Source organism: Miniopterus natalensis, chromosome X, assembly GCF_054644295.1.
Source record: "Miniopterus natalensis isolate mMinNat1 chromosome X, mMinNat1.hap1, whole genome shotgun sequence".
NCBI classification, from domain to species: Eukaryota; Metazoa; Chordata; class Mammalia; order Chiroptera; family Miniopteridae; genus Miniopterus; species Miniopterus natalensis.
In genome coordinates this window covers 99,313,031-99,327,049 of record NC_142103.1, presented here as the reverse complement: position 1 = coordinate 99,327,049, position 14,019 = coordinate 99,313,031, and the positions used below count along the sequence as shown (strand labels likewise).

At 39.5% G+C, this 14,019-nt stretch overlaps 1 protein-coding gene across 1 annotated transcript in view; it reads left to right on the top strand.

Annotated features, from left to right (window-relative positions):
* The first annotated feature begins 1,060 nt into the window (after window positions 1–1,060).
* Window positions 1,061–14,019, top strand: part of GRPR (gastrin releasing peptide receptor) — a 29,144-nt gene continuing 16,185 nt past the window's right edge. The window contains exon 1 of the mRNA XM_016202974.2: window positions 1,061–1,747. Within this exon, the coding sequence (XP_016058460.1) occupies window positions 1,350–1,747 (398 nt within the window). The 5' untranslated portion in view covers window positions 1,061–1,349. The remainder of the gene's footprint in view (window positions 1,748–14,019) is intronic.

Below are 14,019 nucleotides of genomic sequence, written 5' to 3'. Positions count from 1 at the left end.
TGAAGATACACCCTTGTAATGTATTTATAAGTTGTTGGCTAAAGGTCTAAACTCCAATCTAATAGTACCTCCTCAATAAAGCCTTTCCTGGCACCCTGTCCACTCTAAGTTATTTTTTCCACACCCTAATTCCTAAGTATTCTATCTGTAACTCCTTTACAGTTCATCTCCCACTTAGGACATAAGAGGAAATTTGCTATAAAACGTGGCAAGCATTCAGTAAAAAATTGCAAATAACTGCATCAAAATTCATGTAATTTTTAGATCCAATGAGAAAAGACCCATTTTTCTGGAAAAGATCTTTGAGAATTAAGAATACATCTAGCTCCTGATTTAATTTCTCCTGGTAGAGGGAACAAGAATGGCCTGGCAAACCCACAGGAAAGAGCATGTGTGTGTTCTGCTTCTGGTTTTTCCCAGAGGTCAGTTACTGAAGGTTTAAGGCGTGAGTCCCATGCCTATTTTTCCTCAGTAGTATCCCTGTTCAAAGAGGCAGTGGGAAGGCTGAGTGGGACAGCTCACACATAGGCACCCTGTGCATCTGTGTGCATCTCATTCAAAGACAGACCTCATTTTAGAGTAACCTTATTTAACATGTTATTCTAATGCATTGGAAATGTGAGTTCCATCTGGATTCATGGGCATAGCATCAGAAAGATTTCCAATGCCTTTGCAGAGTGCTAGCACCACATTAAATGCCTACCATAGGTGCTGCATCTTAAGTGAGAAGCCAAAGGTATCCGTTAAAGCCCTGCGGGAGTTGAAACTGCAGTCTGCTGGTGGAGTGGGCGCCTGGGCGGTAATTGAAGTGTCCAGCAGGGGGCTGGCATTCTCTGTCTATAAGTAGCCCTAGTTCCTCTTCAGAGCCTCCGCTCAGCAGAGCTGCCGTTTGCTAGTGAAGCCAGTGACGTGCACAGCATCCTGCCTATAGGAGTTGAGGCTTTCTCAGTGCAGTTTTTTTCTACCCACTTTAAACCTTCAGGGTCTAAGTATCAGGAAAGACAGGAAATGCTGTGTGAAAATAGCAGACCAAAAGTTCTTAGTTAACTGCAGCAAGGGAGACTCAGATTGGAATGGAGGTAAAAAGAGCTGCTACAGAGTAGGTTTACTTCTGAGCCCTTTTTGGACTGAATTTAGAAATGTATTGCATTGTTCATGTGAAGACCAGAGCAGTACCGGCATCAAAATAGAGACAGAGAGTTTTGAATGCCATAGTCCATATGTACTCAGAGTATTTTTATTAAAGATAAAGAGCCTAGCAGAGACTTTGTCCTCACCTTCACCCAACTGCAAAATCAGAAGTTAAAGAATAGCGTCTGAGGGCACTTTTTAGGTGGGAAAGGATCTAGATGGCGGCTCTAAATGATTGCTTGCTTCAGAGCGTGTCCTGCAACATCTCCAATCACAGTGTGGATTTCCCCAAGAACGAGGACTGGTTCCACCAGGGGATCCTCTATGTTATCCCTGCAATTTATGGGGTCATCATTCTGATAGGCCTCATTGGCAACATCACCCTGATCAAGATCTTCTGTACCGTGAAGTCCATGCGAAATGTGCCAAACTTGTTCATCTCTAGTCTGGCACTGGGAGACCTGCTCCTCCTGGTAACGTGTGCTCCTGTGGATGCCAGCCGGTACCTGGCTGACAGATGGCTGTTTGGCAGGGTTGGCTGCAAGCTGATCCCCTTTATACAGCTTACTTCGGTGGGGGTGTCTGTCTTCACGCTCACGGCTCTCTCTGCAGACAGGTAAGTACCGGAGGAAAGTTACATTCTCTCTGAGGGTGGTGGGTGTTGAGGGGTAAATGAGCTACCAAGCTGGGACAGAGGAGCCATCTGCAGAAAGGGAAGTTTTACTCGAACTCAGATTCCCTTCCAGGCATGTTTCTGTTCTGGGGATTACTTCTTGAGTTTTACCTGTTGGTTTAAGAAAGAAAAGTGAATGGATGGCAGGGAGAAAAGGGGGCAAGTGAGAAAAATAATCTCAGCATAAGATGGAGGTGCATTTTCTGGAGGCAAATCAGTTTAGCATGGCTTTTGCCTAACTTCTCCCTCCTGCAAAATTAATTGACCAGTGAGGGGAAAAAATCACAACTAACAGAGTTTCAGCCCAGGCAACTGTTTCCTAGAAGCAATTCAAAATCTTCAGAGAACAGAAAAGCCCCACTGCATTTCTAATTCAAAATATTCTTTCAGAAATGACCAACAGGAGAAAATAAGTGGCATTTCCTTGAAATTCATTTTCCTCGGTTGAACTTTCCCCACAGCTAATTTGTAGTTGGCTCTCTGTAACTGAACAGTTGTGTGCTGGTTTTTCTAAGAATCTCTTAAGTGAAATCAAGCATTATTGGATTTTTTTTCTTGAGAAAGCTCCATTCAAGTTTGATTTTGAATTTTAGTATCTTTGGTGATGTACTTCCATATGCAGTACCTTTGGAGTTGTTGGGTTTGAGGGGGTCAGTACAATGTTTTATTCTGGAAAATATACATATTTGTGAACTGCATTGCTTGTGTGAACTTGTTGCTTAACAATTTATTATTAAAAATCCATATTCATTCTTTGAATGCCTGCTTAAATTAACCAGTCAGAAAAATAACTGCAGGATGTTCACACAAGTTGCCGAATGCATCTTATGAACTTCTGAGCTCTAGAAACTGGACACTGTAATGAATAAACTTCAGACAGACACATCATAGACCAGATAGTCAAATTAAGGAAAATTGGTACAGTGAACCAAAGACTATAAATTTTTATTTTAAAATCAACTGTATGTTATGGTGTTAAAGATACATAAGGATTTGAAAGTGTACCAAGAAAGGCATAGAAGCAGCTCTTGAAAATTTATACTCTAAAGAAAATGTCCCACATTTTAATACATGTGTTGCTGGATTCTCATTTTGTAGAGGAACAAACAGTCCCCAGGTAATCTGGCTTTGTTGAGTAATGGACAAATAAGATAGTGTTATCAGTATTTGTAGACATGTGTTTATACTTAGCTGCCTGAAGTACAGTGCTCAGCACACTCCACATTTCCAAAGATTGAAAACTAACAGCCCAGAAAAGAGGTTTGCACATCACACTGGCTGGACAGGGTCTCGCCATTCCCGCTCCTCACCTCCACCTTCTTTGACCCTGAGCATTTGCCCACAAGGTACTAATGACCACAGGCAGTTTCAATTATTGATTCAGGGCAGGCAAACTTTGGAGCCGGCAGAAGGTCTGGGGCTCATTACCAATGGCCGAGGGCACTTCAGGATGAAGGGAATTTTCTTGATGGGAAGATGAGATTTTTTTCCGGGTTGAGTGCAGTGGTACAGATAGTGTTTACTGTCTTCTTGGTGGGTGGGGTGGGAGGGGGCAGAGAGGAAACTGAGGGCATGGGATGTAAAGACGTAGCTGCACAGAACCCCTCTCCAGAGTTTCAAAGCAGACCAAATTCACCACCTGCAAAAAGGCGCTTTCAAAAGCAGGGCTGCACGCTTTGTCAGCTCTAGTGTGTTCTCAGTGAGTTTATAGTTACTGTGCATCCTTCCTAAGTCCAGAAATTACTATGAGCTCCCATATAACTAACTTTTTGTGTTTTACTAAGGCTTAAAAAGGCTAGTGGATCACCTGAATCACAGGTAGTGCATCTAATCAATTCCAACAAAAATAGGGATCGAGCTACTTAAATAATGTAAGACTGTACTTATCTATTGAATTCGCTTTTAAAAGATATTGGAGCTTTACAACAACCTCATGAAGTTGGCAGGGCAAACATATATATATCCACACAAACACAACATCTATTTTTTTCTCAATAAGGTATAATCTATATACAGTAAATTGAACAAGTGTACAGTTCAATATATTTTTACACATGTCTATATAACAACATAACCACCACCCAGATGAAGATATGGAACAGTTCCAGCACCCTAGGTGTTTCTTTTATGCTCCTTTCCAGATGATACCCACCCCTATAAAGAGGTGATCACCATTCTGAGTTTAATTATCATAGGTTATTTTTGCCAGTTCTTTAATCTCATATAAATGGAATCATACTTCTTATGCTTATGTTTGTAACAGTCATCATTCTTGGTGCACATAGCAGTGGTTTGTTCTTGTTTTAAAATTTTATCTTTATTTTTGAAAGTACTTGCCCCGTGAGCCTGGTTTGTTCTTTTTAATCATCATGTAGTATTCCATTGTACGAATATACTCCAGTTTATCCACTCTAATGCTGATGGACATTGAGTTGTTTCCAATTTGGGGTTGATAACAACCTGCTCTGGATATTCTTATTCATGCCTTTTGAGGTACATAAGTGTTTATTTCTCTTGGGTATATGCCTGGGAGTAGAACTGCTACATCATAAGGGTCATATACTTAGTGTTGTCAAAGAGTTTTCTAAAGTGGTAGTCTGTAGTGGATAAATTGGTAAAAGCGTAAACCAAAAGACCCTCCAAACTGCATGATCATCACAATCATTTGGGAGCTTTAAAAATATACAGATTCTTAACTCCCATCCTAAATCTACTGAATCAGGGCTTCTGAGGTATGAACAGGCACAGCAATAATCGTCCGTCCCTGCCCCTTATAGGTTGACGAGCAATGCCAATACTCATCCCTACCTCCCTTCTGCAGTCCTCCAGGCGAACTCGAGTCTATGAGAAGAATAACATTTTTTTAGAAAAGTTTATACTGCTGCCACTTTGTCAAAGGGAGTCTTCAAGGTAGTCCCAGAAACCATAATTCTGGCTTTTGTATGGCCAACCAATTGCAGATTTGCATTCAACCCCTTTCATATTAGTCCCTGCCCTCCCTCTCCTTCCATGCTTTCTTCCCTTTACATACACACTGATGACCTCATACAAGGTGGTTACACTGAGTCCCTGGCTCTGCTTCCTTGCTTATGCTGTGTCTCACCCACTCTCCAGAATGCTTTCTCCTTTCCACTCCTCATCCCACGGAATGTGTGACTTGGAATGGGCATCGATAGCCCTGCACTTCAGGCTGTTATCTGCCATTACTCCCTGTAAGAGGGTGTCAGACCAAGCCTCATGGTGTGCTTTTTTTTAATCTGTCATTTTGCCTATCATTTAGAATCTGGCTCAAGCCTCCTCCTCAAAGCCCTAAGTTGGACAGTTCTAGCCCAGATTTCCTAACCCTCTTCTAAACATGAGACATTATCTGAGACATAAATTATCTTGTGACATCTTTCACCTTGCTGGTTTGAAATATTTCATTCATCTGTCTTTTCTTTAATCTCTTAGATATTCATTGCTTTAACTTTTCAAGTAGATTATTAACAATATCGAGGACAGAGATTTCTTATATATTCTTATATCTTACACAGTGCCTCACATGGTCCCTTATACCAAATGGGTGGTCAATAATAAATATTTATCAATTAAAATTATGGTTAATTAATACATGTTTTTATCTTCTCATTCTTATTATTCTTCCCCATTTTTTGGAATTTATCTGAAAGCATACTCTTAAAAATGTATCAGGCAGTCACCTGCTTCTTATTTGTTCCCCTCTGTTAAGCTCTCATTATTTGGGTAAATGAGAGAAAAGCTACTCTTTGTGAGTCAGGTGAATAGATTCAGGGAATAAATAGATGAGTGGATAGATGGAAAGATAAATAAATGGATGGGAAGGAGGATGGATGGATGGATGGATGGATGGATGGATGGATGGATGGATGGATGAATGGGCAGATGGTAAACAAGTGGTTTAATAGATAGGTGAATGGTTGGATGGATGGACATATTTTTTACATAATGGTCTTTCCTACTAGATGCCCATCTCTGTACTAGGTGCCTCAGTATTGTGTAAATGGAATTTAAGACCTGAATTGGACCCTCAGCAGGAAAAAGGTAAGTAGAGTTTGTGTTTTCTTTTCCAGTAAGTGTAAAGGTTAAAGCTGGATTTCATATTGACGGTATATAATGCCCAAGTTATGTGTGCCTGCTTCAGTATTATTACGCAGTGTTATTTCTGCTAGAATGGAGCTGGCAGAATGAATCCTAAGGACGGAGAGATGTAGCAGTTTCACTATAACATGGTCCTTGTTCAATCCCATGGAAGACTGTTCATAAGTTCCCCTTCCCTTGTGATTTGGAATGTGTAAAGAAAAAGGAAAGCATAACGTTTATGCAGACTTCTTCAAGTACAAATTCTTTGTGTTTATTGCCAGGAATTTTTGAGACAAAGTAGTTTTCAGCCTTCCCTGACACCTAGAGCTGCATGGTCCAACATGCTAGCCACTAGCCACATATAGTTATTTAAATTTAACCTAAATAAAACTAAAAATTCAGCTGTTTAGTCACACAAACCACATGTCAAGTGCTCAGTATCAGTAGGTGACTCTACTGGACAGTGCAGATACAGAACATTTCCATCATTGCAGAAAGTTCTATTGGACACTGCAGAAGAGAGTTTGCTCTATGCCTTGGGGTCCAAATCTCTTTCTCAAGGTCCATGTTAGCTGCTCTCACTCATTGAGGGTGTCAGGAATTCCTCAGATAAACAAATATCAAATGCCTCCCAGGTGCACAGGCTCTTCCAGTCTTTAAAATATCTTCTATTGGAAGATACCCAAAAATGAAGAGAGAAAAAACCTGTCAACTCAATACAATCACCAGTCACAGGTTTGGGGAATTTAGGCATCCCATTAATGAGGTTTTGAGACCTTCTGAAGAATACATGTAGAGTTTGTTTTCTGGGTCTGCATTATGAACTTTCTGATCCTTCTATCCTCTTTGGCCAGGTCCTCTTGCACCTGCCAGTCTCCTCTCTCTTCTTCTCCTAAGACTCACCAGAACAAATATCCCTCTAGCTAAACTTTGCTTCTCATTGTCTGGCATATGTGCCACCTAACTTCTCCCTTCTGTGACTTCATTTCCCTCTCCCTGATGCCAGGCTTTATTCCTACCATCTATCCAAATCCTAGCAATCCTTCAAAGCTTACTTCAAATCCCTTCTCTTCTATGAAGCATTCCCTAATCTTTTCTTTCACTGATTTTTTCCCCTTCCCAAGATGTTTTTGTCTGTTCATTAAATACCGAATCTATCCTACCTTATATTACTAGGTCCTTTTTATAGATGTGTTTTCTACTTCCTTAATCATATGGAAAGCTCCATTGGGTCTCTGTCTTCTATGACACCCGGCCCATCTTACATCTAGTAAGAGGAAAATAAATACAGTTTGGTTGATGTTCAGCAGAAACAAAATGATAAAGTCCAATGGCTACAAATAAAGTTCAAACCCTTGTAAATGGTGTTCTGAAACTCAGTTTCCAATGGGGGGGGGGGTGGTTCCCCACATCTCCAATAAGCAATGATCGGAACACCAGCTGGTTATCTGATAGTTCAACACAATTCTGACACAATCTGCCAGAGATAGTATCAGATTCCATGGGTTGAAGGCTTAGTCCTATAAGGCTGCAACACCTCCTCCCACCCCCCAGCTTCAGACACCAGTCACAAGTCCAGATTGTTACCTATTCCTCTGACCAACTGGCTATATATCAAAGGCTCCCATCATCCTCTCTCCTTGGGTTCCATTAATTTGCTAGAATGGCTCACAGAACTCAGAGAAACATTTTCCTTACTAGATTACCAGTTTATTATAAAAAGATATAACTTAGGAACAGTCAGACGGAAGAGATGAATAGGGCAATGTATGGTTAAAGGGCACAAAGCTTCTATAGGGTCTCCAGTGCACCACTCTGCCCACATCTTTGAGTGTTCACCAACCCAGAAGCTGTCCTTTTGAGTTTTTATGGAGGCTTCATTACATAGTAATGATTGATTAAATCACTGGCCATTAGCAACTGATGCAACCTCCAGCCCCTCTCCTCTTACTGGAGATTGGGGGAGGGGGGGCGGGAGTAGGGGAGAGGGGTACTGAAAGTTTCAACCCTCCAATCACATGATTGGGTCTCCTTGTGACCAGTCCCCATCCTTCATTGCTTTCCAAAATTCACCTCAATAACATAACCAAAGACACCTTCATCACTCTCAACACTTAGGAAATTCCAAGAATTTTGTGAGCTGTCAGCTAGGAACAAAGACAAAATATATATGAGAAATATATTTTGGTCATCTTATAAATCCTAATATCACACCTCGTTTGACACAGAGATCAAAAGAGGTAATAGAATTTGGCCTTGTCACAACAAATTAAGAATAGAGTCAGACTAGAACCCTGCTCTCCTCATTCCAAGTCCCAGTTAGCTCCAAGGAGACTAGAAACTTCAGAAACCATCAAAACACAGAGTCTGGTTCTATTTCCCTTCTCTGGGCAGTGGGAGCTACTGATCCAAAGCCCACCTGTTTTGATGGAAGATATCCTGAGTGATTCTAAGGTGGTCCTTTCTAAGGTTCATCCAGTAATTTCAAAGGCTCTTTGGCTCTTCCAGAGGCCCGGCTTCACTAGTTTCATGGAGACTGATCCTTTCCCACAAGAAAGGACAATTTAATTTTTTGTCCCTCTGTTGGAGAGTGTATGTGAGCCACCAGTTCATAATTTCTCTATAGTATGATTTTTCTGAAGCATATGTTGTCTCCCCACAGTGATGGATCTGTCATAGCTGCTGGCAGACTCTGGGAGTGCTCAGAGGGCAGGTGCAATGGAAGTGGGGTTTCCCAGAAAGGCTCTTTTAACTGGAGCCTTTTCAACTTTGCTGTGGAGAGAAGGGCAGCAAAGAACTTTGACCTTGGCTCTCACACATTATCTTGTAGAGTGTTAGACTTTTATGTGATTAATTATCATTTCTGGTAACTCTATATGCATGGAAGCAAAAAAAAGCACAAACCTGATCATGAAACATAGACCATAGCCTGAAAGGACTCCCTGGTGAGGTTTTTTGAACTGTGCTTGTCAATAACATCTTTAGAAAATAGACTAAATTTGCATTTTTGCACTTGTAAATCCTCCTGGTATGTAGGTTTTGCATAAATTCTCGCTTAAAACACGTTTTGCTGAATAAAAGACAAAAAATTTTCCATTTCTCTTTTTCTACCTCTCAAGGTATTTTTTTTATTACAGTCATCTTTTAAATTTTTGCTGCTACTTAAAATGCTTTGATTTTCTTCAAAACTGCTAAGAAGCTCCTGGCTCATTTTACACATTAAAGGTGACCTTCTGTAGGACGTCTTCATTGGCTACTCAATCCAAAGGAGTGACCAGCACTGTTTTATCGCCCAATTTCTTTTTTCAGGTTGACTGAGGTGTAATTTACATTCAGTAAATTTTTAGGTCTACATTTCTATGGGTCTTGACAAACTTGTACAGTCACAAAAGCACTACCACGACAATCAAGATACAGAACACTTTCATTATCCCCCAAATTCTCTCCTGTCCTTTGTTGTCTATCCCTTTCCTTCACCTCCAGTTTCTAATAATTTCTAGACTATCATATGAATAATATCATACAGTATGTGATTGAGTTTGGCTTCTTTCAACTCATGTTGTTGCACATATAAGTAGTTCATTCTCTTTTTATTGCTGAGTAGTATTCTATTGCATGGCTACACCACAGTTTGTTTATCTGTTCTTCAGTTAATGGACATTGGGGTTGGTTTCAGTTTTGGATGATTATGAATAAAGCTGTCATAAATATTCACATACAATTTTTGTATGGATGTATAGCTTTATTTCTCTTAGGTAAATATCATCCAGTATTATTTTCTTGAGAATTATTTTGTTCATTTGTTTGTTCACTTGTTTACTGTCTGTTTTCCACTACTAGAATACAATCTCTCCACAAATAGGCTATTTCATTCATTATCACATTCTCTGACACTACAACAGTTTCTAACCTGTAGTAGGTACCTAGTAAATGTTCATTGAATACATGAATGTGTTAGTGGCAATGTCAGCTCTTGGTTCTTGAGTTTGGCAAAGAAAGAATTCAGAGCCATGAACTCTAAAAGAGGAGGAAGTTTATTTAGCATGCAAACTGTAAGTACACTCAAAGAGAAGAATCGAGTGAGCTGCTCAGAGAGCTGCCTTGGCCTTTTAGAAAGAAAGTCACACAGGCAAAAGAAGTGAGCCAGCTGGGCTGTGTGGATTCAGGGGAAAAAAAGAAGGACCCTTGAAGACAGGTTTAGGGGTTTAGCCCAGGAAAAGCTGCCACTACCTGCTGCTCCCCTAATTGCAAGTCTCATGGGGACCCTTAGAGCTTAGGAAAAAGAAAGCAAAGATATGTGCCTGAAGAAAGAAAGTGTGGGCATGCTCTTAGAGAGAGTATATCTGGGTTCTTTGTCTTAAGAGCTTTTATCTGTTTTCTAAAGGCAGGAATTTTAGGGGAAATCTCAGGGGAGGATCTCAATAGAATATTCATCAGCTTTCCAGGTGTGTCTTTTAATATGTTGATTCATCAAAATGAGCTTATAGGGTCAGTGTCCTTGTTTCTACTGATTGGTCAGTACTAGGGTAGGGGGTAGCCGATCATTGCATCTGGTCCTGATATCAGCCATGGCATCACTTCATCTGGTTTTGCTGCCTTTCTGGGCCTGGTGCTGAAACACAACTGAGGCCCACATGTTATTACTAGTTTGACCAAAACTCTGTCTCCGTTGTCAACAGACCTGACGCTTTGTTCTTAAGATTATTTAATGCTAATCAGAACCTCATTGTCCTGAGGGCTTAATGCTTAAGGGAGTGGGTGTGCAAGGGAGAAGGACGAGGGTGAGTCAGGGGCTGGATGAGGCCAGCTTGAATCAGCTATCTGTCTCAGTTTCCCCATTCTTTTGCCAGGGAATTTTCCTAGCTTCTTGCTATCCTGCCTCAAATGGATGGAGTAAAGGAATGAATGAATTCTGGCAGGTCCTGTTGTGCGAACCTGGAATATTGGGTTATGGTTTGTGCATCATATTTATCTCCTTTGATGGTTAACAGAGTGACTGCAGTAGGACAGCGATTTCAACCCTTGATGACAAAATCTTATCCAGGTTTCATGGGGACTGTTTGGAGAGTGATTTATAAGAAAAATAAATAAAATTATGAATACAAAGTTAGGTAGAGAAGTCAATGTTTTAAAATATTTAGAAATCGTATATTAGATTTACAAGTCACAATATGTTACAAATTTAAATAAGTTGATAAATTCCACAAACATCACAAAATCCAGAAAAACAACATGGTATCTAATAACTACCTGATGCACATCTGCCATGCTTGTTTTCTTAAACATTTGGCTTCTTCCTCACTTGTCTCCTCTTAAAATGACAATGGTTTAGAAATATCCTTTGCTATAGAGAAATTAGAAAGATAACTCAGTTTTTAAGGGCGTTTAAGGGCATAATTCCGTCATGTTTGATTAAAATTAGGTTATTATTAATGACAGGTTAGAAAAGTTTCTTTCAGTTTCATAACTCATTATTAGTAATGTCATATAAATGTTTAGGATTATTTGAGAAAGTCACTCTCAAGTTTCTTTCTTATATGAGCTGTAAAATTTCACAGCATTTCAAGTTTTCTTGTGCCTTGAGTAACCTTAAATATTTAATTGATGACGCCCATTAACCTATTTGCCATGGATGCCTTCACTTGAGTTTTAAGTTATCTTCATCAATGTTGGTATTTTTGTGGGTATACATGAATGACTTACACAAATATATTTGCTATTTGTAATTTGGCTACAGGTTCCTGTCCTGTAACACAGACATAAAAAACTCAATTTTGCTGATTTATTTGGATTTACATCTACTGTCTTTTTATTTGTTTTTTATTGTTCTCACCTGTTTCATACTCCTTTTTCCCTCCCTTCTTACCTTCTTTTAAATTAATGAAATATTTTAATTATTTTATTCCCCACTCCCTCACGAGCTTGTTAATTATATAAGCTCTTGTTACATTCTTTTAGGGGCTACTCTAGAGTTTACAACATGTATCCTTGACTTATTGGAATTTACTATAAATTGGAACTTTCCTACTTCCCAGACAATGTAAGGATAATAGGACACTAACTTCATTTTAATTCCCTCCTGCCGCTTTTTTGGTTATTGTTATTCTGTATTTTAATTCTCTCTATATTTTAAAACCTACAAGACATTATGTTTGTTTTTATATACTTTACATTTACTTACATATTTACATTTAAATTTAGACTTATTCCTGTATTTACCTTTTCTGCTGCTCTCCATTCTTTCCTGTTTCTCTGGCTTCATCTGAGATCATTTTACTTCTACCCAAAGAATGCCCTTCAGTATTTCATTTAGTGTACATCCAAGGGAGATACATTTTCTGTTTTTGTCTGAAAATGTCTTTATTTCATGTAATTTGGGGGAAGATATTTTCACTGAGCATAGAATTCTAGGCTGGCATTCTTATCTTTCACACTTGGAAGTATTGTCCTCTGACTTCGGCAGTGAAGTCAGATGTCACTTTTATTGTTGCTCCTTTAAAATTATTGATTTTTTCTCTTTGACTGACTTAAAAAATTTTCTCTTTATCTTTGCCTTTCAGCAACATCACTATAATGCATTAGGTGTGGTTTTCTTTGTATTTTCCTGCTTGAGATTCATAACTTTTCTTAAATCTGTGGCTTGAAGATTTTAGACAATTTTGGAAAAGTTCTCAACCATCACAACTACAAATATTGCTTCTGTCCCATTCTCTTTTTCCTCTCCTTTATTCTGTCTGCATATAAAATGGAATAACTATAGGTTAACTTTCAGCTTTTCAAATCCCCTGCCCCCCCCGTGATTGTTTTTGCTTTATTGAGGCAGAAAATTTCATACTAGTGTCAAGCTTTTGTTACTGAAAACTATTTTAAGCACAATTTCATTTCACCATTTCACTGTGTCCCACAAATTTCCTACTCCTTTTTCTATATTTTCCGTTCTTTTTTTCTCACTGTATTCAGTCTAGCCATTTTCAGCTCTCTAATCCTCTCTTTAGCTGTGTCTAGTCTGCTTCTGAAGCTTCCATTTAATTCTTAATTTCAGTTATAGTATACTGTAACTCTAGAATTTCCATTTGGTTCTAGTCTTCTAATTTCTTGAATTAGTTCCAATATATTGTAAAATTCCTCTCTGGTAACCGTAATATGTGAAACCTCTCTAAGTCTGTTTTTATTATATATTTTCTTCTCTTGTTTTTTGGCCATTTAGTTTTGTCTCCTGGTATAAATGACAATTTTTGTTTGACTACCTGATTTTGAATATAAAGAACTGTAAATAATTTGAGGCTCTGGATAGTATTATCTTCCAGAAAAGATTAGCCTTTGCTTCTTTCAGTCAGTTGTGAGGTGTCTGTGTGTCTAACCCAATCAGGAACGGAACAGACTGGAGCTGGGCTTGGGTCTGTTTCTGGTTCACCCCTACTACTAGGATGTACTCCTTTGTGCATCTCATCTGAAAGCCTGGGTTGTTTACCTGGACTCTTCTCATTGGTTGGGCCTGACCTCCATTTATTGTCCCCCTTTATCCTAAAACTGTTAGAAGCTCTGCTCAGCACTCAGTTTCTGTGCTGCTGCTTGAAATTTGGGAAATGCCTTGAGGGGGAAATGATGCTGAATAACAGCTCCACCTCTGTGCATTTCCCTTCTCTCCAGGATTTTGGCCCCTCAATCCTTACTGCCTTAGTATTTCTCTGAGATTTTCAAAGAGGTTTTCTGGCTTTTCATTTCAGGAAAGTTGGTCAGCAACAAGCTAGTTTGCCATTATCTGAAGTGGAAAATCCTGTGCCACCTCTCTTACAGGCCTGATCTGCTGCCCTCAAAGCTATCCACACCCCGCTCCTTTAGAGAGGGGTAAAGAACTACCTGGTCAGACCTGCAGGATCAGCTTTCAGAGCCTCAAATTATCTCAGCAATTTAGATTCAGAGGACTGAGCTCTGGCTAACCTCAAAGTGAGTAAGGCAGGAATCTCAACTGAGGCTTACAGCAGTGGACACTGCCAAGTGTTGTAGGTACATCAAAGTTCTGGGGTCTTTCAACTAGGCCAGAACTCTTAGCTCCAATAAGCAGGAGCTAGAGCTGACATTTAGTTACGCAGTGACTGATAACAGCTGAAATTTCA